The sequence below is a fragment of the Lampris incognitus genome, chromosome 13 (assembly GCF_029633865.1).
Source record: "Lampris incognitus isolate fLamInc1 chromosome 13, fLamInc1.hap2, whole genome shotgun sequence".
Lineage (NCBI taxonomy): Eukaryota > Metazoa > Chordata > Actinopteri > Lampriformes > Lampridae > Lampris > Lampris incognitus.
In genome coordinates this window covers 35,941,421-35,968,801 of record NC_079223.1, presented here as the reverse complement: position 1 = coordinate 35,968,801, position 27,381 = coordinate 35,941,421, and the positions used below count along the sequence as shown (strand labels likewise).

General features: G+C 43.4%; 1 protein-coding gene across 2 annotated transcripts in view; it reads right to left on the bottom strand.

Moving 5' to 3' along the window:
- Window positions 1-26,504, bottom strand: part of tp53bp2a (tumor protein p53 binding protein, 2a) — a 41,309-nt gene extending 14,805 nt beyond the window's left edge. The window contains exons 1-9 of one of the 2 annotated variants that reach the window (XM_056291659.1): window positions 26,351-26,504; window positions 8,218-8,365; window positions 6,856-6,969; window positions 5,188-5,258; window positions 4,363-4,464; window positions 1,404-1,578; window positions 684-865; window positions 320-484; window positions 61-99 (exon numbers count right to left, since the gene is read on the bottom strand). In XM_056291659.1, coding sequence (XP_056147634.1) covers window positions 61-99; window positions 320-484; window positions 684-865; window positions 1,404-1,578; window positions 4,363-4,464; window positions 5,188-5,258; window positions 6,856-6,969; window positions 8,218-8,365; window positions 26,351-26,377 — 1,023 coding nt within the window. In that variant the 5' untranslated portion in view covers window positions 26,378-26,504. The remainder of the gene's footprint in view (window positions 1-60; window positions 100-319; window positions 485-683; window positions 866-1,403; window positions 1,579-4,362; window positions 4,465-5,187; window positions 5,259-6,855; window positions 6,970-8,217; window positions 8,366-26,350) is intronic. The other variant, XM_056291660.1, reaches the window with a different exon arrangement.
- Between the last annotated feature and the right edge of the window lie 877 nt (window positions 26,505-27,381).

Here is a 27,381-nt window from a genome sequence, read left to right as displayed (position 1 = left end):
TCATTTCATTTTTTCCCCCCACACAGAGACGATAGCAGATTTAAGTTTGAGGAGCCTTACATTGGAAGGGGACGGTTCTGAATGCCAGGGTATCTGAGGCTTCCGGGGGTAAACAGAGATACAGACAAACAACCTTAATTCTCTTTGACCCCTAGGGGGAGCTGTGAAGCAAAACTTATGCCATGGATGTGAATAGTAGATGATCAGGCCTATGATGACAAACTATGTTGACAACTTTGATGAACACCAAGGATGACATGTGAGGGTGTTTCTGCATCACAGGCCGTGATGTTTGACTCGTGTATATTGTAAAACTCACTGGCAGGTTTTCTTTCTGCTGCAGCGCTGCCTTCTTCTTCCACAACCGCTCACGTAGCTCACTGACCCGTTTATCCATGGCTGCCACCTCCAGGTTGCGCTTGTTCAGGTTCTCCCTCTGCTGATGCAGCTTTGCATTCTGTTCCTGGTTAAGTTTGTTCCTCAACTGGCAACAGGATATCACACTCAGACGACTTTATTTTATCCCAAAAGGGCAATTCAGTTCTACAGCCTACCCAAGTCTACACACTGGAACAGAGTCACTGGTATTGCTTATCCTTGGAGCTATCTTATTTTGTATTCATACTGAATTTTGTGCAAGCCTTACACGTAAATGATTAGGCATCTCTCTCTAACAGACACACCTGCAGCTCCTTGTAGAGGCGGTCCAGTTCAGCCATGGAGCTCTGATTGTCATTGAAAGCATCCATCTTGCCATTTTTGAGCATTTCCAGCTGGCGGCTGAGCTCCTCAACTTTGGACACGGCTAACACCAGCTCCCTCTGCTTCTGCTGAAACAGGTTGTTCATGTGTTCTATCTCCTCCACTGGGGTAAAAAAAAGAAGGGAGGGTGCCAAGACAAAAAGACAGCCAGGGAGAACAGGATGAAGAGGACAGTGGCAAGGTGAAAAAGAGATCAAACAAAGATAACAACAAAGACAACATTAAGAAAGAATGAAAAGAAAGTCACAAAGCTGAATCAGTTCTTCTGGACATTTATTAAGAGAGAAACGTTTCATCACTTATCCAAGTGACGGCTTCAGTCTCTAGACTGAGGGGTGACTTTCTTACCTGGATTATTGAGGATGCATAAGGACAATGAAAAAAAAGATTTTGTAAAGTGGCGCATTTTCCTATATCAATATTTATTTACTTAATAACACCCATCCCACCCTTCATTAGAAATTGAAATTGTTTCATTAGCCTACACAAGTAATTTGACTTGGTGGGTTATTTGTATATACCACGTTTAACATAGTATCAAAAAACAGGAAAAAGAGTTTCTTCTCCTCTATGAAGTATTCCTTCAACACATCCCGTCCAGTCACCCATCCACCAGTCCACGACCCACAACCTTTGCTTACCCAGCTTGCCGTTGCTGAGGCGTTTCTGCTCCACCTGGCCTTTGAGGGCCCGGACCTTCTTCAGCCTGCTCTCTTGGTTCTCCACATTCTCCCGTAGGCGCTGCAGCTTCTCCTGCTCTGAGGCCTGCTGCTGCTGACGCTGTTCCTGCTGCTTCAGGTAGCGCAGCCGCTGCTCCTGAGGATATTGGAGGTGGATAAGAGATAGAGCAAAGATTTAAGGATTTCATCATGCGCAGAAAAAAAAAAAGATTTTTCTTTAAAACTTTGCTTCATCAAGGTGAAAGCTTTTTCCAGCATCTGTACAGTTCCCAACATGATACCTGGGACCTGTTCAGTTTGACCAAAGTCTTCGACCATTGGTTACTCAGCAGCTCCGCAGAGGAAACGGGGTCTGAGAGACTAACTGCACATGTAGTACATAGCTAGATTTCGTTTTCACAGTTATCCATCCTTTTCTTCAGTCATTTCTATTGCTAAATTCTCTCTTAGTGTTTGCTTTAACGTAAGCCACTTTATTTTGTCATTGTATTGTTACAACAAATTGTATTGTTACAATGAATACAACGAATGGATGATCCGCTGTGGTGACCCCTAACGGGAGCAGCCAAAAGTAGTAGTAGTATGGTTACAAAGAATTGTATTCTTACAACAAATTTGTTCTCTGCATTTAACCCATCCTATTGTGTAGGAGCAGTGGACGGCTACAGCACCCACGGACCAACTCGTTCTTCTTTCCATTCCCTTGGTCAGGGGCACAGGCAGGAGTATTAACCTTAACATGCATGTCTTTCTGATGTTGGGAAGAAACCGGAGCACCCGGAGGAAACCCACGCAGACACAGGGACAACATGTAAACTCCACACAGAAAGGACCTGGGACAGCCTGGGGTTTGAACCCAGGAACCTCTTGCTGTGAGGCAACAGTGCTAACCACTGGACCACCGTGCCACCCGTATGTATGGCAGTGGAGTGACCCCCGTTGGCATTCATTTGTAGGCTGTGTTGGAAGAAGTTGCATGGTAGGAGATGACCAATGACCACTCAAATTCGTCATGATAAACTATTGTAGCATCATGTTAGCTTTTGCATTGAATGAGGACTATTTATTCGTCTCCCTGCTGGTAGCATTCGACTCTGGATGGCAAGCTGGAGTTGTGTGTCCAGTATGAAGAAAAAGACGGATGACCATGAAAATTAAATCTACTTATGTACTGCATGAGTAGTGAGGATAGAATAGGCATAGACTTCAAAAATGTGAACTGTTTCTTTTAACACCTTACTCAAAAGCTGATATGGGATATGAGTGCATTTCAGTTGCTGGATTTGATACTGAAACTTTCCAGCCAAACGTCCGTCTTCTTATAGTACCACTGCCACAGTCCTTTACCATGAAAGAGAAAGGGCAATCAAAGAGGATTGAGTACCCAAGAAAAAGATAAATATTAAAAAAACTGAATAAAATTCTGAAGAACTCTCAAGACAGTTAATGAAACAATTGTGCCCTTGAAAGTGTCATAGCTTTTCTAATGTAGCAAAGCCACTGAGCAGATATGGAGGTAGACTATGGTGTCACTGCTGTTAAACAGATACGTAAAAAAAAGAGCCTCTTTTAGAGACAAAGGGGCGAGAGACACGGGTGGAGAATCGACCGATAAGAGGGATGATGGAAATGCCTTAAGACAAACAACTATTCTCTCCATTCTGGACAGGGTAAGGGCCCAAATGTGCCTATCCCAGGTCTCTGACAACTACCACTGAAGAGCCTTTGAGCAAGACAAGGAACCCCCAACTCCCCCTCTAGTAGAAGGCAATCCTAGGTGTGAGAGTTTGAATGTGTGTAACTCTCCTTCCCCTACTCAAACTATATCCCTTTGGTTAATGGCTTAAATAAGAATGTACTCTCATTCAAATTGCCAAGCTCAACAGCATCATTATCATCCTCGCTCTATTACAGTTTCCCCAGAAGAGTACAATGGGGCCTTTATATCCAGTGGCACTCCAGGTGCTGTGTGTTGATGCTAATGCCCGTTTTGTTTACTTGACTGGTGTGCAACTGCAGGCGATTGCTCAAGGTTACATTCCTGCACTTGCTGTGTTATCCTTAGGCATACACTGACAATGTTTGGATCAGCACGCAGCCTGCTGGGGTGGCTGCGGCGCACACAGACTAGGTGAAGCCTGCAGGGTATGTTCAAGGTGGAGTAGCAGCTGATGTGGGGTTAAGACAAAGAGAAAGAGAAAGAGAGCGAGAGAGAGAGAATGTTCCCAATGATAAAAAAAAATAAATTCTGGTTAATAGATACAAGCAGTATTATATTTTAAATATGTCCCCCGATAATCTAAATATGTTTTGCTAAGCAAAATGAAAACAGCTTCGGGCACCAGCACATCAAGACACAAAAATGGAGGGGGGGAGGGGGGACACAAAAAAAAACACAGGGGCAGCCAAAGGCTAAATTATCACACTTGTTCTTGTCAAGTCTCTCTTACTGTTGCCATTATTGAATAACTAAGGTAAGTAAAAAGTAAAACCCAAGTTTAGCAGGAAGATGGTAGCCCGATACAAACACTTTCCAAGACAGACAGCTCTTTCTGTGACACCACCAGGCTTCTCAAATATCAAAAGACTGCACCTGCAACCTACTCACAATTCACCGCTTGTGCTCTAAAATTATTCCCCGACCCCCACATATCCTCCATCTTCATTTCCAGAAGTGTGCTGGTTCTGTCTTAGTGCCTTTGTTGTGTGTTCCATCTCCCCACTCCCCCTCCTCCACCCCCTCAGTCACCCTCCTCTTAATCTCTCACAATTTCTCTCTTTTCTGATGCCTTAGACTTCCATCACTATTGCTTTCAAGTTTTATGTCCTCTATAAGCCCTCTACACCCCCTCTCCCTTTTGTCTCCCTGCATCCATCTCTTGCTTTCTCTTTCGGTCTCTCTTTTTCTCTCACTGTATACCTTGGAAGCGAGCAGCTGTTGTTGGTTGTCTATCTGCTGCTGCTGTCGGGCGGCCATCTCCTGCAACTCGGCTAGAGTCATGTCCATTCGGGGTGCTGCCACCTGGGTAGAGACAGAACAAGGAGAAGCAGTCAGCGTGAATGCAGGTGCACATGAAAATCTTCCTGGGATTTCTGATCTTGTGGAGAGGTTTTGATGTACGACTGAAAACAAAGCACACACATATACTATAGCCTAACTATAATTGAATTACTCCATGTAAAACTCATTCCAAACAAACAAAAATTATTTTTGAGTCATGGTACATGTAGAGTGACTTAACTTGTTTTCCTCTCTGCTTTAGGTCTCTGAACACACATTTGTCCTCATGTCATGATTTTGAAACATGTGACTTACTGAGAATGAAGCCACTGAGACAAAGCAAGTAGTGCTGATGAAATATCTGGCAACTAACAGGTAAATGTGTTCAACATTTTTGATAACTAGTTTTTTGTCCAAAGGTGAGCCTAATTTTCCTCATGCGGCAGATCTTTTAAAAATAACCCAACACTACTTGTGCTGCTCCTTGTGTTGTCAAAAAGAGACTTTACATCAAATTAATTTTTCCCGGAATAAAAATAAAAATTGTTGTTGAAGATCAGTGACAGTCTTAAGATATTTGATTCTCTTGATAATCTTAAGACATCTGATTAAAAAATATCAACACAAAGCAATTGTCCATTTTGTAATACAGAACAATGAACAGGGGAACGGTTTGCAAAATGGGCAGCACACAATTCTGAAATGACGCCCTCTGACTGATTTAAGTACTACATCACAACTCACCCCATTCTCCATTCTTCTGTCTGGAGGGCCCTTCACTCCATTTCTCTTGGAATCAGAGCCTCTTGAGCCACCTGAATAACCAGCAACACGACACAAGACCCCGTCAGACATCACGATGTGCTGCAGAACTGCACCAAAGACGAATGCCTCTGTTTAGTCTTAAACTCAACTGCTCCGGCAAACTTTTTGGCCTTAACACACAGCCGTCAAAAATGACTGGAACTTCCTTTCTCCATTTGCCTGTCATTCTCTGTCCCTCTTCCTTCTAAAAACCAACTGACACAACTAGGTGTATGTCCATTTTCTGGAGGCAGGTCAGCAGGAGGTTAGGCAAACGCAGACTGACGAGTGTTGATGGAGCTAAGCCCCTCCTGGGAACAAAGAAGGATCAGTATTGCTTTGTGACTTGTAATAATCTCAGGATTTGACTTGGTACACCACCCAGGAAAGCAGAGCCCACGACAAAGTGTACAAGTTTGCATACACGTGTACATGTATGTCCATCCATTCCATGCGATTGGCTTTTGACAGCTGGGGGTTGTAAGGAGTTGGTAGACTAGAACAGATCCCTTAAGTGTTGGTCCCTGACATAAGCTCTAAAGCTACATCAAGGTTTTGCATGACCCCTGACATATGTTACATACATAGAGTAGCACAGTGTTAGTCATGGAGACAAAAAACACCGAAGCCCCCACAGGAATCATATGAAGACAGATAGCTAGTGCCATAGTGAAAACAACAAGCTTAGTCTTCTGACCTGCTGAAAATGAAAACAGCTACCCAGTGTCATGGAAATGAGAACATCCAACATGATGTCTTTTTAACTTACCAGACACAACTGGTAAGTCCAATTGTACAGTTCTCTCTCCATAAGAGGAAACGTAGGGTAAAGAGAATAATACGGGTAAAGCAAACAAACTACACAACTTTAATAGAAGTAAGCTAGTACACAACTGTGTTATTAGACTGAGCTAAACTAAGTTAACAATGTGGGAAAACAAGAGCAAACTAAGATAACAGGAAGGGAAAACACCCATCTAATCCCTGTGCCAGACTCAAGCTGTGAGAGGTAAAAGGGCTTAGTTATGCAACCAGGGGCTGAGAGGATAGTGCAGGACCAAAATACTAGAGTTTTCTGTGTTCCTAGGAGAACTGAAAAGTAACTGGCTTATGACGACGTAACTGGGACACCCTGCCTCTAAGCTGGGCCTCCAACATTAGGGGCTAAATAAGGCTTGAAGGCTTGTCAAGGGATTTGATGCCTGCCAATTATGAATCCATTCAAAGGAGACTTAGATATCAATTTTCAGTCCTTTTGTATTGCACTGTGGTAGGAGAGGCTACTTGGCTCTTGCTCAACTTCAAACAGTCTTTTACATAAAATGTTTTTGACCAGGTTGCAGCAGGCCTACCTGTCTTTCTGTGTAAAAGTTGAGGGACTCTGGAGTTAACTCACCGACCGACCAGATGTTAAATGTCAAAAACAGACATTAAGTAAAGACACAAGTACCACGTAACATGTGGTTTTCCTCTAAGAAGTACTCAAGCGATGCTTCTTATACAAGAGTGGTCTTCCTGCCTTCACCTACTGACACCCTTGCTTCTGTTCTATTGTAGGGTGTGTGCTTGGCGATTAGGGTTTGTGTGTACATGGAGGTGGATGCTTACTTGACTCCCTGCTGGGGGCTCGGTCGTGACGTAGGAAGAAGCGCACCTCTGTCCTGTGCTGCCCCCATCGCTGCAGCACATCCAACATTCTCTCTCCTTCACCCACAGGTCGCTCTACAGGTGGAAACATAATGACCAAATCAGTCACTGGAAGAGGAGATGAAACATGTGCCAGATACTGTCATCATCACTATTTAGAGAGAGCAAATGAAAGTGAAGTGTAAATACTGTATTTACACAGTGGTTCTCTGAGGAAAGTTAACCTAGTCGGGATTAAATTACTTGACAATATCAGCATAGGTGTAGGTGAAGGGTTTATTTGTGTAGCGTATACTTTGTGAAGCCTGTTCAACAACACTAGCACGACTTGGCTGACCTACATTCAGAGGAGATTCATTTCAAAAGGACATCCATCTCTAGTTGATCTTGCTGAGGAATGCCTTTAGGAAAAAGCCCTGATCTGTTGTCAATTATTCTGGCTGGTATTGTGCCAAAGAGCTCATCACTTGTTCTCCTACGTCTTTTCTTAACCTTTTTGCTGCCTTTTCATTACACAAATGGACTGACACACTAAAAGGTGAGGGACATTGATATTGGGCGTCTAAAATCATGACTACACTATAAATAGAATATGCCGATACAGCATGATAGATTTAGATCGCCTCATGAAGCAAACCTTAGTTATTGATATTATGGATTTGAACAGACAAAGACCGTTTCATGAATAGAGGTTAGGGAACCTATCCCACTGCCTTCAGGGGGAGCCGATGTGATGTGGACTGCAATTAAAATAAGGTGCAAGATAATCTTTTCAGTCGTCAGCAGCCTCTTTTAAAAGCCACTTGATGATTTCTTCTCCTTGTGGAAGCACTTTAGCACAATAATTGGCACTCTCTTATGGCAGCATTGCCATGGAAACTGCAATGAAGCCTGGGTCCTTGAGCTTTGATTCTGAATGCCTTCTCAGTCTGGGCGCGCACGACGCTTTGCCGTCCACCCTCATCACCCTAGTGCTTGAGATAAACCCAGGAAACATCTGCACACTTTGTTGAAACATACTTATCATTTCATATGCGATGCAGTCTGCAAGTCAGACAAATACTAACCCCTCAAAAGGCAATCACCAAGCAAGGCCGCTGCTAAGCCATCTGCCGAAAACGGTCTTTTAGAAAAACAGATCTTACGGTTATCAAACAGGAGTGGTGGACAAGAGATGGGAAAATATGTCTATGAAATTATTCCTGTTTATGGATACAACGTTTCACCAGCAAAATCCCGGGAATAAAAATATTGCGATGTCTTTTCCCTACCGTGGGCAAGGAGAAGATGTCAACAAATGGTTAAATGGCAATAATCGCTCACCAGATCCACGCCACATTTCAGCAAGGTGGCAATCAGTCTCTCCTGGCTCCTTGCACAGCTCCACCACATCCCGACACAGTGTCTCTGGGGTAACGGGCACCTCCGTAAAATGCTGATCATTGTTACTGAGGTACACTGTTAAGAACATCTGGGAGGGACGGAGGCAAAGAGGAACAGAGAGAGACAGAGAGACAGAGAGAGATAGGCAGAAATAGATAGAGTGATAAAAGAGAAATACATAAACACTAGCTCAAGGTTCCAGAATTGCCTTGACAACCTTTCGTATTAAAATAAGTGTTTACTATGAGTGTCCACTACAAATCTTTGTAAATAGTGTCAATGTTCCCTTTCTTTGGGTGAGTGTGTGTGTGTGTGTGTGTGTGTGTGTGTGTGTGTGTGTGTGTGTGTGTGTGTGTGTGTGTGTGTGTGTGTGTGTGAGAGATTGACTGATATCACTCTCCTTGCGCCAGGCCTCATTCCTCTGTGTCAACAGAGAAACGAGAGGCCAGTACTCAGCATTCCTTTCAACCATGAGCTAACCAGCGCTGTCACCACTGTCGAGAGTCGCCACCCCTGATATAGACACAGGCCAAGCACTCTAACCAGCAACACACAGCAGACTCTGTCTGGAGGGGCTGGATCTGTGGGTCTGTGTCTCAAAGACAGATGGTTGAGACTGGCTCTTGGCAATCTAACGAGGACAGGACCATCTAAATGAAGCTTTCACTGATACGAGTGGAATGTGGAAACCCTCAGCTGCCAAGCAACCACACTGGTGTGGATTATGAAGGTAATAAGTATTGCAGCCAGCATCTTCAGCCAGCATCATTCTTGTCACATTTCTTCGCAAATGATCAGCAATGTGTCTTGGAAGAGAAAAAAAAAAGATCAAACCAGCGTGTGAGGACTTCTGTGGTAGTTTATCAATCTCGACAATTAGATTAGGACACTTGGGGGTAGGATTTAAAACATGAGAGAAGGCCTTAGTCTTCTGCACATAGGTAATTTCAAAATAGACATCTGAGAATGAAGACTCATTCTTCACCACATGATGCTCTACAATCTAAACACCAACACTAAAAACCTTCGCTTTGTGTGTTTTGTTCTGAACAGATGTGTACTTTTAATTAAAGGAACTGCTGGAATGTGCTCATTGCTATGAGCCGTCCATCAGTTTGGAATGACAGCTTAGTAAAAAAAACAAACATCATAGGCGCTTCTGGGGCATGTTGTAAGCTGAACTGATTGAACCCTCTGTGTCTGACTTAAACCAAATTTGTAATACAGCAGCCAAAGCAGTAAAGCACAAAGAGCATTTGAGTTATCATTTGCCTATATTAGCATTACTCCCTCCCCCCCCCAAAAAAAATTGTATTTGGCCAGTTACCCCACTCTTTCGAGCTGTCCTGGTCGCTGCTCCACCCCCTCTGCAATCCGGGGAGGGCTGCAGACTACCACGCACCTCCTCCAATACACATGGAGACATCAGTCACTTCTCTTCATCTGACAGTGAGGAGTTTCACCAGGGGGACATCACATGTGGGAGGATCACGCTATTCCCCCGAGTTCACCCTCCCCCCGAACATGTGCCCCGACCAACCAGAGGAGGCACTAGTGCAATGACCAGGACACATACCCACAATCCGGCTTCCCACCCGCAGACACGGCCAATTGTGCCTGTAGGGACCCTCCCCGACCAATCCGGAGGTAACACGGGGATTCGAAGTGGCGATCCCAATGTTGGTAGGCAACAGAATAGACTGCTATGCTACCCGGAGGCCCACATAATAAATATTATATTGATCATGGACTAGCCTGGATTAATTGGTGAGTATTAACTGAATACAATGGTGTCATAGTGCATCAACCAGAGTACTGAACAAATGCCTAATTTCCCCCTGTAAAGTCCCCCTAATCATTGCTAGAGTGACAGGCTAATATCTTTCCCAAATGGAGCTATTGAAGTTAAAAGCTGCATATCTGGTGAAGTTATTTAACTCCTGTTTTTCTTTAATATCACCAACAACAAAAAAAAAACCCCAAACAAACAAAAACACTAACAAATATCGCAATATCATTCAGCCATTATGCACAGCCCTACTTACAGGGCTATGGTGGGACCGTCAGGTCAGTCGGGCCACAGGCATCAAGGACTTAGGGGCCGAGCAGCAGAGCAGCTGCAGCCCTGATAGGCACAAAAAGGTGGCTGGAGGGCTTAGGAGCGGTGGGGTGCACCAGCAGGGACATCAACTAAGCAATACACTTAACCCATGGACCCCAATCCTTTATATTCTTCAACTGTGGGTCTTACTCACTGAGCAGGCAGGTGAAATGTTTGCACTGAAAAATCTCCATGGCAACAGATGCAGCCGGAAAACATGTGTATGACCAGCAAAACGGGTTGGAGATTACAGGAAGGGAAGGTGTGACTCATGGGGTCTTACACAACCAACTGTTTTGTTCCATAGGGAAGTAAAAGAATGACCCCTTCCATGGGCCTAATGAAGCAGTGAGTCATCCTTAATAGTAATCGACAGTACAGAAGGCTGTAAATAGATTTAGTCCCCATTTCACTGGTTCCCATCACTGCCAGTGGAGGACCTAATAACTATCAGGTGAGAGACTGCCAGGAGGGGGGGGGGGACCGCAGAAGTGGATCAAATAATATTTCTTGTCCATACCCCCAATAACAATTGTAAATGCATTGTACATAGTGAGCCATCCCATTCAGTTTCAAATTAGATCAGGCACAAACTGAGCCATTCCTCTGCACAGGAAAGAGCCAAATCTCAGATCTCTGTCTTTGGACCATAAAAGTCACTCTGAGACCTACTCCGAGCAGCTGACATCATCATACAACTTCTCAGGAATGTGGGACGTTTGAATGACCCTGTTAATATTTGGAGAGCCAAAGAAAGAAAGCAGAAGGGGTGGGTAGGAGGGTAAGCATGGTGAGAGAATGAAAGGACAGCAACCTTTAAGGAAGGGGGAAGGGGGACATAGTGCACGTTAAAGGGCCCATTCTGCACAGCAATAAAGTTAATGATACAGGGCCGCTCACCCTCCTCTCACAGCCTCCATCCAGATGAGTTGGCACTTTGCTGCGTCTGCATGACCTTCATTCATTCACCTCACACACACTCTTGCTAGCTCACATCACACATAAATTATCCTGCTTACGAGCCACTTGAGAATACATTATCGGGAAAAAAGTGTGTATTAGGAAAACGGGAATATCTGACTTTGATGTCATCGGCTACCACAACTTATGGCTACATTAGGATTTTCAATAGGCTTGAGCCAGTTTTCATTTTCCTACCATCACAGACGATTCACTCTGAGATCCTTTTTACATCGTCATTGGAGCTGCAACTAATTTCTGTTTTCATAGTTGATTATTGAAATGAATAATCGACTATTTGAATTACGAACCGCACAATTACTCATTGGCTCTTATTTAGCTATCAACTTTTAAATTTAGCTTGAGGTTGTTTTAGGCCTGTGCTAACAAACAAAGACAATAAAGATGAATACTTCGTTCAAAAATATGTCTTTTAATGAACTTTCCTGCCAATACAAAAGGAATAAAAATTCTAATATCAATTTTTTTCTGTCAAAATTTAAAACCAGTAATTGTCAAAGTAGCAGCAATAAAATAGAACAAAACTACAGCAGTTTTCCCTTAATCAAATAAATCAAACAATCCATCTAAATTTTAAAAAAATAAACAAGAGGGAAAGGATAGAAAAGTGCATTCTGTGGTCTACACTCTGTTGCAACTACACGAGGCTACATGTCAATCACAGTTTTGTATTGAAATAGAGGAAAGTCAGCATCACCACATGGTCTCAGGAGAGGCTTGCTCTCTTCTGAAATATTCCCCGCCAGATATTCCCTGCTGCAGAGAAGATTCACTCTGACGGGGATGATGTCGCAGGAATGCACAGAAAAGATCTTGCCAGCTTTGATAATGTGAGAAAATGCCCCTCATTTTCCCTCCACCATCTGAGGGGGTCTTACTTTTTGTGTATTGCTGACTCTGCAAAATACATCTGAACTTCATTTCTCACCATTTGGATCTTTTGGTCCTCCTGGGATTCCTCTTCCTCACTGAGACTGTCTGAGTCAGACTGAAGGAGATTATCCAGTGCTGATTTTTCACCTCTGCCTGGGGCATTAACCCTCTGCTGCTGTTCACAGCCATGTACCCCAGTCTCCTTTGCTTCTTTGAAGGCTATGGCTTCAACTGCCCCTTGCACCATCTTCGGCAGCCATAAACTTCAGCTTTCTGAATCTTGGGTCAATGGCAGCTGAAAGAATAATTGGGTTGTGTCTCTGCTGAGATGGTGTTCAGACTCCCCCATCACTTGGTTATCCCTTCGTTTTCTCTTAGGGTGTTTTCTTACACCTGTAGTCTGTTCGCTTTGGTCCCAACCAGTCGATGAGTTGCTACGTTGTTGCATTTTCCCCTTTTTGTTTGCTTTGGTTTCACACAGCAGAATTTCAAGTGAACCGCAATTTATCAACGGAATCCATGTGGTAGCTGTCATTCTTTTCATTGGTCAAAAATCTCATGGGGTTGGTGGGGGGAGAAAGGAGGTTTTTTTTTCTTCTTTCAGGATAGTTATTCAACATGGACCATTGGCAGAATTGGCATTTGTTAATAATTGCGGTCATCGTTTGGATCATATACCAAGCAAAAGTATTTGAGCAGAACGGCATAACTGAATGCACTTCAAAGCAATGTCTAGAGAATAATGTGTTGCTTCACGTAATGTGATGAAGACGTGTTAAAGGGAGCTGGTTTAATCCAAAAATAAACGTGCAATGCTTCCTGCAGTTGGGTCAGATCACGTTCATGCCACAAACAAACCATGCCACAGTTCATTTTTAACTGGACAGAAACCACCTCTTCAACAAGGTCTCAGTCCAGTTGTTTTGGTCCGCACCCAAGTGCAGTTGCTGTGTTCACTCCTGCCCAAACAAACCAAACCAAAGGGGTAAACACTCCGGGGTTTGATTAAAACGGACCAAACAGCTCAGGTGTGAAAGCACCCTTATGTCTTATTTGCACGGGACTAGTATTACCTAGGGACCTCTAGTAATTTGTAATAACAGTGGAGGTTATCTGTGATCTTATTCCCATGCAAATAGGCCAATGTCTGTAATTTGTAGAGTAAAAATTCCAGCACAAATTACCGACCATATTTCAGCAAACACAGAGGTCATCTGACAATATTAGTTCTGTGTGAACTGGCAACTCTGACAGGTCTCACAGGACAGGGAAGCGGGGCAGGCTAAGCTAACTGACAGCCCATGCAGACCGGCAGTTCCAACAGTCATCCTGGCTGGCGTTTGCCCTCTTGGACAGTGAATTTTTTAATTATTGTTTTATATGTTGGATATGTGTGGGGCGGCACAGTGGCGCAGTGGTTAGTACAGTCACCTCACAGCAAGAAGGTTCTGGGTTCAAGCCCCGGGGTAGTCCAACCTTGGGGGTCGTCCCAGGTCATCCTCTGTGTGGAGTTTGCATGTTCTCCCCGTGTCTGCCTGGGTTTCCTCCTGGTGCTCCAGTTTCCTCCCACAGTCCAAAGACATGTAGGTCAGGTGAATCAACCATACTAAATCTTCCCTAGGTGTGAATGTGTGCGTGTGTGTCGGCCCTGTGAACTGGTGGCCTGTACAGGGTGTCTCCCCGCCTGCCGCCCAGTGACGGCTGGGATAGGCTCCAGCAACCCGTGACCCTGGTTGGGATAAGCGGCTTGGATAATGGAAGGGTGGATGGAATCGGCAACTCAGTAATCTGAGGTCTTATTTTTTTAGCAAGGTTTTTTTTGCTATCTCCACACCATTTTTTCCAGCCTTTTTCCTGGCCGAGAATTATGGAGGCTGCAGAAATGATAAATTAAAGTTTTGACAGCATTTTGGGTCCAGATTAAGAAGGCTCATCTCACTACACAGCATGGCAACCCATTTGCAGAAAGAGCAAGCTCAAATCCTCCAGAAGAGAAAAATCTCTGCAATGAAAGTGAGGGCTGGCATGTGCCAGCTGAGGTGAGATCCCGGCCCCTTGGACACACGACCGGCCCGTCTCGCCTGCACCATCGGGGAGGTGGCGCCTGAGTGCGTGCAATAGGACCAAAAAGATGGTGAACTATGCCTGGGCAGGGCGAAGCCGGAGGAGGATTTCAGAAGCGGATGTTAGGCAGAGCCTTGATATTTTCAATCATATCCGGGGGGATAATGTCAGTAAATTCAAGTAAAATACAGACTTCACTTATCCTGTGCAAATGCGCTACACGAAACACAGATGTGGGTGAATAATTTCTAAATCACATGAGGTCCCCAGGTAATACTAGCCCTGTGCGAATAGGACTTTAGCATATTAGATAGTCACAGACACCATAGTGATAGAAATTAAACAGTTCAATGAAACCTGATGAGCCTATTTGGAAGGAACAAGGAAGTACAAACATAAAAAAAAAACCCCACATAGTCACAGTGAACCAGAAAACCTTCAGTGTAAAACAACCGGACACCTGAATCCATTTTTGGATTTATCTGGGGAAATTCAGATAAAAATGTACTGCTCTTGACTTAGGTTTATCAGCCAAAGTGTATGAAAGCAGCTGAGCGCTAAATCGCACTTCGATTCCTACCTGCGACGGGGCAAGGAGATTGCCCTTGGGGAAGGAGGTGCGAATGAGCTTTTTCTGCAGCTGCACCACTGTGATAGAAGTCTAATTCCATCACAGCGTCAGCAAAGTGAAAGCTGCTGGGACCCTGTCTCTCAGGCTTTAGGACAAAGTGTGACAACTCACAAATGCACGCACTCAATATAGACAGTGCAAGGACAGCAGCACCGAGTACAATACTGTAGTCGAAGCTGTTGAGAATCTCAAAGCGGGGGGCAAACCGGTTTTATATCTCAGAGAGAGATTAACATTCCTGTATAAATTATACTGTACATAATGGCAAGTTTCAAACTCACTCACCAACAGATAGTGTAGTGGCTACTAGGCCTGTCGTTAGAGATGGTCCTTTTTGGAGTAACCAAGAGTAGGAGTGCTTTTTCACTACAAATAATGGCAAACAGCAATCAGATCAATTGATGCAATGTGCTCAAATTGTGCTATGTCTAGACTGAGTGATAAAGACAAGTATGTCTCTCAGTGATGAAAGGCTGCATCATCAAAAGCCTCAGACACAGAGGCTTTAAGAGCAAACCTGAGAGGAAGAGCAATCTACAGCAAACAACACTGCACTGACCTGCCCTCTGTGAAAGGACCAAGGGGCTGCTTTCAGAGAGCGAGAGAGAGAGAGAGGACAGAGGCAGAGCTGTAAGAGGTTATACCACATGCCGACTTGATGCCTCTCTGGCTCCATCAGAAGGCTCTGATGCAATCAGTCTTATCCTGCCTGAAAATGAAAGAGCCCTGTCCTCCTTGGACTGTGCCAGTGTGCCAAGTCTACTGACTCTCATCAGCTAAAACAACCTTGTGCCTTTCAGATAAAAATTTGACCATTTTAGATGTGAAGTCAGTCATGAATCTTGCATATATTTAGTCTCACGTTCAACTCAGCCATCGGCATATGGCAAAATATTTTTTCTGCACCTCAAACATTATTCTCTCTTTATCTCTCCCTCATTTTTTATCACCTGGTATTGCCCATGCGGTTTAATTCAGGGTAGGATTTCACAGAAATGAAAATAAGACATGCTACATACAAATCAATCTTTTGATAAAAGTTTTCAAACGTTGCTGATGCATCAGATTACTTTTTGGGCTGTTGGTGAGCTTAAAACCTGATTCCGCTGAGCTGAACCAGTGCAAAAGCATCCATTTTACAATGCCAATGTTAAGCGTCCAATCAGGATATTATGTAAATAATATGTAACGTTACCTACTCAGTTGAAAATGTACAGTCAGTACTAGGCCTACTTCAAATTAAAAACGTCAGACAATGACCAGGTATCACTCTGTACACAACAAAGACATTCAACGGTAGTGCTTTGCATCTACATATGTGTCGTTGTTGAACCGAATCTGGCCCTCTTTTCTCCCCATAGGCCTCGGCATGCATGCCATTAAATACTTTTGACTGACAGTGAGACAATTGCCGATACCTGTGGTTAGACATATGGGGAACAGGCATTTCAGGCCATACTACTTGTTTGGGCAGAGAAGCAAGATGACTGGAGTTTAAATATAAACAATTTACCCAGGGCAAATTACAGGAAGGAATGTCGCTTGTGCGTGGCACTCCCACTGTTAATTTAGATAGTGCGCACGTGCATGCCCTCACAGGAGTAGTGCACACATGCACGCCCTCACAGGAGTAGTGCTGGACCCAAGCAGCGATTGGTTGGCAGAGAATTGTCGGCTTAATAAAAACACAATGGGGTGGGTGAAATGAAATTCAAAAATAAGCTGGGGGGGAGGGTTGTAATTGTTGTATCAGAAAGGTTATACTGAAGTCAACGTCCAACAGACTTAATAGCATTTCCATCCCAACGTCCCAGAAATGCAGTAGCCCATTCTCTCCTTGTAAGGGTCAATTCTACTGCATTAAGTCTCTTAGGACCCAAGTACAAACTCAACTGCTCTCTTATTAAGTTATAATAAAGACTGTATGACACCGCAGTTCCTGCCTGACAGCTACAGAAATAAACAATGTAACAGAATTACATGGCCACTACATGAAAGCCTACTACAGTAAAGAAACATCAACATCACTTGAAACAGTCACTGCAAAGGGAGGTTTCTTTTAAGGTAATGGCGTGGTAACTGGAAAACACTGGTGTGCAATACTCTGAAATGGGGTGATTCTGCCTTATTAGCAGTAATGAAAGCGTTTGTCTGTTGTTACTCGTAGCTTACAGAGTGGTTATCTTTTTGGTCAGTCATTTCTCTATGTTTACTATAATGCCAAAAGAAAACACTTGAAGTCTGGTTCTCAAAAGACTAGACTCCCTTCCTTGTGTGAAATAAAGGCAAAGCCATGCATTTTCATATTTATGTTCTAGGCACTGGGCTATTTTAAAATGACTTACAAGGAGTATTTAAGTGGAATAGGCTTCAAATCCTGTATGACCAGAACCAGTAAACCAAAATTGAAACTGTAAGTGTTGGAGCCATAGTGCCCTGACAACACTGCTGTGATCAAGGAATACAAGTTGAATGTGTTAAAAAAAAAAGAAAGAAAAAAAGTGACAGCTAAGGAGAAAGGGGTAGCTTTGGGGAAAAAACAACTTCTGGAAAATGAGTAGTAAATCTGTTCTAAGAGGGGATGTTATTCAGTGGGGAAAGCTTCGACAGGAACCCAGAGCAAGAGGCACACAAAAAATAAACAAGACTAGGTCAAAACCTAGTATATGGCTGGACCATTTATGGTCAATGTTCAAAATTGTGGCCAATTTGTTACAGAGACAGTCAAGTCAATTTTTTTTGTACAGCCCAATATCACAACTTACAAATTTGCTTCAGTGGGCTTTATAGCAGCACAACAACCTGTCCTCAGACCCTCACATCGGACAAGGAACAGTCAGTGGTATTGTCTGTAATGTGAATTCCTGGATATTAAATGTTCAATTGCAATTTTCTGTAGTGGTCCCAGTACTATTTGTTGTTAAAGTGTACTGAAGTAGCATATCATATGACATGGTTAAACTATGTTTAAGTACAAAAAAAAGGCTATAAATGCAGTTGCAAGAACAATACTTGCCACTCACATCTTGGGACGTTTGACTTGAAAGAGAATTTAATTTAACTGCAAGTACACCTATTCCAATTACCTTTACACTCCCCCTCTTTCGTCTGTTTCTATCTGCGGATGTCTGATTTTTCTAAGACTTGCTCCGTATTGACAGGCGAATTCACAAAGAATGGGTTGCGGCTGCCGATAGCACCATGAATTGCGCATCACTTGCAACCACTATCTGCCCCGTCTCAAGGTCTGATTCACAAAGGATATTACAGCGCAAACATGCCCAAGTTTTGCAACCGAGTGCAATTTGGCCTTATTTTGCGTCTGATTGCAATTATCCATGAGGCAAAGTATAAATGGCGGCTTTGCGCCAAGAACACAGTAGACAGGCTCAATGCCATCCTTGACGTCACCAGGTGTAGCAAGAATTGTTAGACCGGGCAACCTGTTTCTGCGAATGATTTCGGTCTCAGTTAAATCAAAAAGTGATATTCTCCTGTGAAACACGTGTTCACAACTATGCCTGGCATGACGATCCCTTCACCTGGCTACAAATCACTGCTGCCATGACCATTGGAAAGTCTAGGCCTGACATCTCTTATAAATGCACTTCAGTGTCCACCAACTCTCTTGTCTGATAGACAGAACTGTCAACTCGTTACACTCCATTTCCATCTCCAGTCTGAGATTGATTTCCATGGGGGAGGGGGATTCGATTTTCCCTACTACAGACCAACATATCCGCCTGAACCTAATGTCATTTTAAGCTGACACTGATGCATAGCCATGCCAACATACTGGTTTTGCCAGGGCTTTAATAACACACGATCCCGCAAAATGGGCAGCGTCTCGAACTGTGAAAACCATTATCGAACGATTCCGAATTCCATCCAGTATCGTCCCACCCCTACTTTCTATGCTATAATGTTAAACATAGAGCTTTTTTTAAAAAAATCTTTGCAAGTATACACACACACACACACACACACACACACACACACACACACACACACACACACACACACACACACACACACACACAAGGGTGAAAGGCAAGGTGAAAGCAACGGCAGTAAATGGGGGCCACATTCTTGATTATGTCTCAGGGCTTTCAAATAAGCTGCAAGGACCCTCTGTCCATCTGACAAATGCACACACTTTCATTATAGATATTGCTGTGGTAAGCAATCGAGCCAACTAGGTCTTGTTGAGCAAGTTGCCTCTGAATCTGATTACTACGAGTTTAAGACATGCTGCTCCAGAGATTGCGGTAGCATCTCCATTGGTGTGTGTGTCTGCCTCTGTCCTCTCTGCTCATGTTTCAAGTCTTGACACAGTTCCAGCATGGCAGTAGATATATATATATATATATATATATATATATATATATATATATATATATATATATATATATAAATACGCATGGGTGCAGAACATCCCCTCACAGCTTTATGCATTATTCCTCTTCATCTCTCTCTTTTCCCCTGCATTAGGATGATAAGGGGGTGAGAGAGAAAAGGTCAGGGGTAACGGGCAACATACAGTAGCTGCAATATTTGGGGGAAGTGTGTGGTGTCCTTAAAACACACTGAAACTGCAGCAAGTTTTGTCTCAGCCCTCTCTTTCCAACCTCTTTCCTCTATCTGCACTGCAGTACTTGGTCTATCATTTCATAATCTGTTATCGCTCTTCCAGCCCTGGTCTAGGTGATCGGACGGCTCAAACTTTTGAGCTATTCTGCGAAGGATAAGGGAAAGTCAAAATTAAGCACGAGGGTAAGGACCTATCCTCTTTCAAAGCCTTGCCCGCAAGGCTGCAGTAAAATATTTCACAGCTTTGGTCTTTGTCTTTAAATATCATCCTGACTGCCTAGTCACTAGCCTCCTAGAAATCCAATCAAAATCTCGTTTGTAAGATACCTAATAAGATCATTAAAAAAAAAATCAGGAGACATTCCAGAACATGGTACATGAAAATTAAACAATGTCAATGCATTTTTTTAATGGTGAAAACATTTTTTTTTTTAATAATCAATTCTAGTGGCTATATTTTAATGATCTAAGTGCACAGTCTAAAGCACATGATGCAAGTGAATTTAAGGCATGTCCAAATCCACTTTTACTAGTTTACCTGCAGATAATCTGAGCACAAAGTAGGGTGTATGGTTCAAATGTGTTGTACTTATAGTCTCTTAATTATAGGCATGTTTTGGGCGTAATGTAATATAAACCAATAGGAGTGTCATCTCCCATTCCCTTTAAAAGCCAGGAGCTCTTGCGCCTTGGCGTATTGCTATTATAATGGCAGATTTGCCAAGTGGCAGGAAAGTTGCCCACCCGCCTATGTAGGTGCATATTAGTATCTTAATAATGCGCCCTTAGAATAACAGTAAAATACTGCGCGATTGACTTGAGACCAGGTTTTTGTTGGTCATTCGCTTTTCACTGCCTCAAGATAGCAACGCACCAACAATGCACTTGACCACACCTCATTTTAAGACCAACACACCCATGGGCGGAAGTACATTTGCTATTTAAATAATGTGGGCACTGAACGGGAAAAATTACAACTGCATCGGTCTGACACTAGCAAAGACTTGCGTTGCGCTTGGCATTGCTTTGCAACAGATGTAAGCTGGGGGGAGTCAAATTTGCTCTCCCAAACAGTGGAATAAGTCTTTTTGGTGCCTAACCTGTCAAAGCTCAGTGAAGCAGGGGAGTCGGTCGATACAGGAGATGGAGAGTTTCTCCAGAGGCGTTAACTAGGGTCAGGGTAATCCAAAAAAAAAAAACACCCTTGGTACACCTCCCATCCTTGGCTCTCTACTTGTATTTCAACCTCCGACAAAACTGTCAAAAAATGTCATTCTGAAAAAGAGCCCAGGGCCACTTTAAAATACATTTACTGTCTACACCTGGATTCCTCACAGATGTCAACAGCTCAGTATTCTAAGGGATGTACGTTGATAAATATGTATCCATCCATCCATTATCCAAGCCGCTTATCCTCAAGGATGGTCCGAATGCCCTGTAGTTCAGTAGCCACGTTAGCTAAGTGCGGGGTATCTGTAGATTCACGCTGCATCGCCATCTTGCTCGTTGGTTCGGTAGAAGTTTTAGTTCGCTGATTTTGAGGCGGATTACGAGTAAAATAATGACTCTTTTGGGACATATTCAATCATGTAACCACGAGGCGCAAAATAGACGGAATTATACAATCATAATCTAGATTCTTCTGAAAGTTTTGTTGAATTGGCCAGACACTACTTCTTCTATGCAGCCATCTTGGGTGAGCGTACCACGTGACCCTCAAGCCACTTATCCTAATTGGGGTTGCAGGATGCTGGAGCCTATCCCAGCAGTCACTGGGTGGCAGGTGGGGAGACACACTGGACAGGACGCCAGGCCATCACAGAGCTGACACATTCACACCTAGGGAAAGTTTAGTATGGCCGATTCACCTGACCTACATGTCTTTGGACTGTGGGAGGAAACCGGAGCACCCAGAGGAAACCCATGCAAACACGGGGAGAACATGCAAACTCCAAACAGAGGATGACCTGGGATGACCCCCAAGTTTGGACAACTCCGGGGTTCGAACCCAGGACCTTCTTGCTGTGAGGCGACCGTGCTATAATAAATGTGTATGTGACTCCTAAATGCACTTTCTCTTCCTCTCAGGGGAAGTTAATTTCACACTTGTATTATGAGACATTTTTGGATTATGTAGTGTCACATTATGCATTCATGACATTTATTTTACTTTTACGCATGCCACACCTTTTGGATGAGCACCTTGGGTAGCCTTTAGGTAAGGTCACACAAAATTTGTGCGCAGACTACTTTTTTTTTTCCTCACATGTATTGGATTTTCTCAAACCAAGTAAACTGGTCTGATGTTAGTCAAGAACGACATTTGAAAGTGATCCAGGCAAAAGCCAACAGGAGTTAAGCTTCAACAACAGCCGCGGGAGCCAACGTTGCATGCACACAGACGCTCATTTAGACATGTTTAGAGAATCACGTAGTATGTGACATTTGGTCTCGTGTATACTCTATACACAAGAGAACAAGCTCTATTTTCTTCTTTCTAAACTGCAGGATGGCAGGTGACCATTTACTCAAGAGTGGTAATTCATTTGTTACTACCCTTGTCAGAAATGATTTGATGAGTATTCTAATAGTCTGCGTTAGGCTTAAAGCTATAAAGATTTCCATGCAAAAAAAAAAGTCCTTTTTGACACTTTCAATCAATAACGTACCTAGGACAATAGCTAATTCATGAATAGTTGCATTATGAAGACTTTTTTTTAGATGTCTTTATGCATGCTCAATAATCCAGGTAAGAAAATCAAAGCAAGTTGAATCAGTTCATCTGGACACAACGTTTATTGACAGATATGTTTCCTCTTTGACTCCCCGTTCAAACCAGCATTCCTCCCCATCAAGGATGTGCACATCCTCATCCTTGAAAGAGTGGCCACTGGCCTGTAGATGGGAATAGACTGCAGAGTCCTGGCCTGATGCGTTAGTTCTCCTGTGTTGTGCCATCCTCTTAGCCAGCGTGTTTACTTTCTCCAATGTACAAGTCACAGCAATCCTCCCTGCACTTAACAGTGTACATTATATTTCTCCATTTGTGCTGGAGGGAAGGAACGACCATCCCTGAACTGAAGGGGGGGGGCAAAGAATACATCTCTCGCCATGTTACAATGCTGTGATTGCAAATATTCCCAAATCCTCTGTGAATAGTATACACATGGCCATTGAAACCCTAATGGTCACACCTTATTTGCACATGAAACTGATCATTGGTTTCAGTATATGCCACTGTATTGTTTACAAGGGTGGGGATACCTGCAGTCAATTTATACTGAAGAGGTCACTTAGACGAGTGATGAAACGTTTCTGTCAATAAATGTGTCCAGGGGGCGTCCAAGTGGCATAGCGGTCTATTCCGTTGTCGACCAACACGGGGATCACTGGTTTGAATCCCCGTGTTACCTCTGGTTTGGTCAGGCGTCCCTACAGACACAATTGGCTGTGTCTGCGGGTGGGAAGCCGGATGTGGGTATGTGTCCTGGCCGCTGCACTAGCACCTCCTCTGATCGGTTGAGGCGCCTGTTCAGGGGGGAGGGGGAACTGGGGGGGGGGAATAGCTACACCCCCCCCCGGTGAAACTCCTCACTGTCAAGTGAAAAGAAGCAGCTGGCAACTCCACATGTATTGGAGGAAGCATGTGGTAGTCTGTAGCCCTCCACAGATTGGCAGAGGGGGTGGAGCAGTGACCAGGACAACTCGGAAAAATAGGGTAATTGGCCAAGTACAATTGGGGAGAAAAAAAAAAGGGGGGGGGGTAAATAAATAAATGTGTCCAGATAACTGATTCAACTTTCTTTGACTTTTTTTAGTTGTTCATTTTGCTAAAGGTTACAATCAGGTAGTGCTTTCCTGGAAAAAGAAAAGATACGGCGCATAGCATTTTATGTCTTCAACACAGCAGCTAAAAGCTCAAGCATAAGGCAGGTAGAGGCGAGTTGCTGCGGCTAAATACCAAAGTAGGGAGACCAGCCTCAGATTCAACCATATGTTTTTGATCAGCAGTGGGGAAAGGTGATGACAGAAAAACACCGGTGACTATTTTGATAGCTTTGTGTTACACAACACATCTACACAATACAAAACTAAGCCCTATGGAATTACTACAAAGACAAGCAGCTTTATGAATGGGAGGTTCGCCAAAAGCAAAGTGTGATCAAGACTGTTTTTGATCAAGCGAAATTGGTCGAGTTCTGATTTATTGTTCTGAAAGCACTTAGTGCTGACAGAAAATTCATCGATTACAATTTTGGTAGATGATTAATTATTTGAGTCATTTATCAAATAAAAACACTTAACATTTGTTAGTTGCAGTTTTATGAACGCTAAGATTTGCGTGCCTTCTGATTTATCTCATTATAAAATGAAAACATGAGATTTTTTTCGGCTGTTGGTCAAAGTTAACAGTTTTAAGACATTGTTTAGGATTCCGGAAGCTTAAGATGGGCATTCATCAGTATGATTAATTGAATAAGCGAATAATTAACAGATTAAAAATAATCGGTAGATTAACCGATTATGAAAATAATCATTAATTGCAGCCCTAGAAGCACTTCAAAACATCGGTCTTGTATGACCATAGTTGCCCTGACGTGACTGTGCTTATGTAACTTCGACAGACCCTCCTACAGAGCAAACACAAAGGCCGTAGTGGCGATGGAGAAAGCCTACTCATGTTTCTGTTGACATACACAGCAAAGCCAGGCTACCCAGAGCATTACCTCATTTTCCCACCCTTCTTATCAAGCTATTGAGATAGTTGCACTCTCAGATAAGACACTGCACAGCATAACATCTGAGGGTTTACAGTGTCCACATTAAAATTTGTGGGGCAGGCACATATATTTCTACCCGTTTGAAAATCTTCACTCCAAGAATTTTTTGCGAAAGGACAAGAATGAGGAAATCCTTTCAGCGATTTGCCCCTGTAACTTTTCAAATGCAAAAGAATGCAGAAAAGCAGCTCGCATAACCTCATAAGCAGTACACAAATACTTTTACAACATGTATTAATGTTTTGGTTGATTGTATTTATCTTTAGAAAGTGGTAGAATGGAGTGAAATTAGGAATGGCTGGCCTCAATGTAGCATTAATCAACATCAGCGGAATGAAGACAGGTTGGACGAGAGATAAGGGTGAAGCAGGATGGAGGACCTGTGCCCTACAACAATCCAATAAACAGAGAGCCTCTCTTATCAGGGTGCTGCCACAGCACAGGCACAGACAATTGCTCTTCCATACCATGTCGTAAAAGAGTGGTGGGGACTCATTGTGTTCAGAAAACAGTGACCCCCCTCTTACCCATTCCAGCCAGCAATTATGACACTATGTTCGAGCTCCGTGCAAGCCCCTAACCTACACAAGCTGGGTCGTGGGATATTTGTATAGGCACAGACAATACCTCATGTTAAACATGGCTGTATAGAGCCCATTATATGCCGTTCGGGCTGACAGCACAGACATCCAAAAGAGTCAGGCTATATTTCATTCGGACAGCAGCAAAACATACACAGATACACACATACATAGACATAACGGAGAGGAGTTGGGAGCAATGCCCAAGGTCTCATGTGGCCTATGAAGAGATCTTGCGGGAAACATCATGGCAGGGTGACAATTTAAATTGATGGTCATGAGAATGTAGCTTGGCAATAACAAATGACTACGGGAAAATAGCAGAGCCAGGTCATGCAACAGACAGGAGTCATCCCATTGCCACTCTGTCTCCACTGACAACATGATTAACTCACTGTCCCAGTTGTTTTACTGGAATGAGAGAGGTTACAGCGGGAAAGAGAAGCCAAAAGGACTCAGAGCACATTTGTGCAGGAAATAAAGAGGCGATCTTGCAAAAGGTTACAAACCATAGCTTTCCCCACTGAATGTAACCATTGTATTCTATTATGTTGCTTGACAAATACATCAGTGTACAAAATTGACTGTAGTTGGGACACAAAAATATGCTACTGTAAAGAGCCACATAATTAACCTTAAAATATGGGCTGTCAGCTCCTTTTATGAGCTGCTGTCTGCTCCCTAACTATCTGGCTAAGCTATTTATGGTTAAGGGGCCAGCATTGTTCAAAACCACCTATGCATCGCATAATTCATTATTTCATCGTTTCTTGTGGAGAGTTCTCTGTGCACACACACATATCTGCTTCTACACACCAAGGCACTGAGAGCGGATCCCTAGCACTGCAGCAAAAGCAACAGCCCACTGATGATGATGATGACATGGGCATCTTTCCAGAACCAAGGTTACTGTAGTGCCTGTTCTCTGTGTATTTGAAGGGTGCCAGGTTAATTAGATGCCTACATAATATAAAGTCATCTCAACAGATTGGGTGATTGAATACAATCCGTTCTTGTATAACTTTTGCGATGTCTGTTGTTCGTCTCAAAATAGACCCACCATATGTAAGACGTATCACAGTATTCCCAATTACTGAATTATTTAAATTCACGTTGCAAAACAGAATTTGGTTTGTTGTCAAATTGTATATTACACGTTAACCTTGTAAAAGGGCGATTCGTACATCGAGCAAATAAAAGGAAGACGGAGTTACACTGGCATAAATACGGCAGACATAACTGGTTTCATCTCAAAGTTTGGACTGCGGTGGAAGGGGTTGAAAACGACACAAAGACATAACTACCCCCATTTGTCACGTCAATTTAAATGCCCAGGTGCTGCGCGTTGGCGAAAATGTTAACCTAGGGCGTTTAAAGACAGAGGACAGGAGGCTACGCGACAAACACACAACTCCTAATTTATTTATTTATTTTAAATAATAAGAAAAAAAACAGGAGAGCTAAAACTTACCGGCATCATTTTAGCTTCGTACCGCATTTAGCTAACCTAACCCACGGAGAATGAATCCCACCGTCAGTTTCGACGAAAGCGACGGGAATGCGATCACTTTAATCCCGCAGCCTAACCCCCGACGGGCAAGGCGACTTTCTCCTGTTGGGGGGTCCTGTCCTGTATTCAAAAACACATTAAACCACTGTTAGCGGAGATTTGCCAAACACTCAGCAAAGATAAAAGTTGCACCGTAGCCGTTCATCTGCTGCCCCAAAAGACCTGTTGCAACAAATAACGAGGCCTCCACCAGAAAGTTGCCGTGGCGATTGTTTCAAGCATCGCTTGGAAGTTTAAAGCCTGGCTGCGACCTCAACGCTCCCGTCGAGTAACTCCTGATTTGTTCGGCTATTAAAGTGGCTCACGGCAAAAAACAAAACAGCCAAATATAAAGCTATCAAGCGTCTAATTGGGATTATTACAGCAAAATACTTGCCCGAGGTCGTGTAGGTGTTCAGCCCGAAACCCCGTTGACAGTGCAGTCCGATAGCTCGCAGCCTATCCCAAAGTGACGTATGGGAGGAAACTCATCCCACTTTGAAATCCTAAGCCCCACCCTCATCTAGGGCCGGTGTTAGGACGATTTATGCTGCCCTGTCGAAAAACTGCTACCGTCCGTAGCGCGAAACGGTGGCAGTCCAACCCTAACCTTAACCCTGCCCCCTCCCAACCTCTCATAGCCATGCGCAGAACCGCTAAGTAGCGCTTCTCGATAGGTAGCAAATATCGACGGAACACCGATCCGACGCTCGTACGCAACTTGTTTCTTCTTCTGATTTTTTACGGCCTACAAGCAGTAGCAACCCCCTTTTCATGCAGAATTGTCTCAGATTAAGCTCATTCTGATTTTAACACTTCGTTTTGTCAACAACAGTTTCAAATCCAAAACGACGAAACGGGAAATGGGAAAGAAATTTATTTCGGAGGCTTTTGCCTACAACTCCCAGAATTCCATATCGACGGCGAGCGAAATGTTCTAAACAAGAACCACA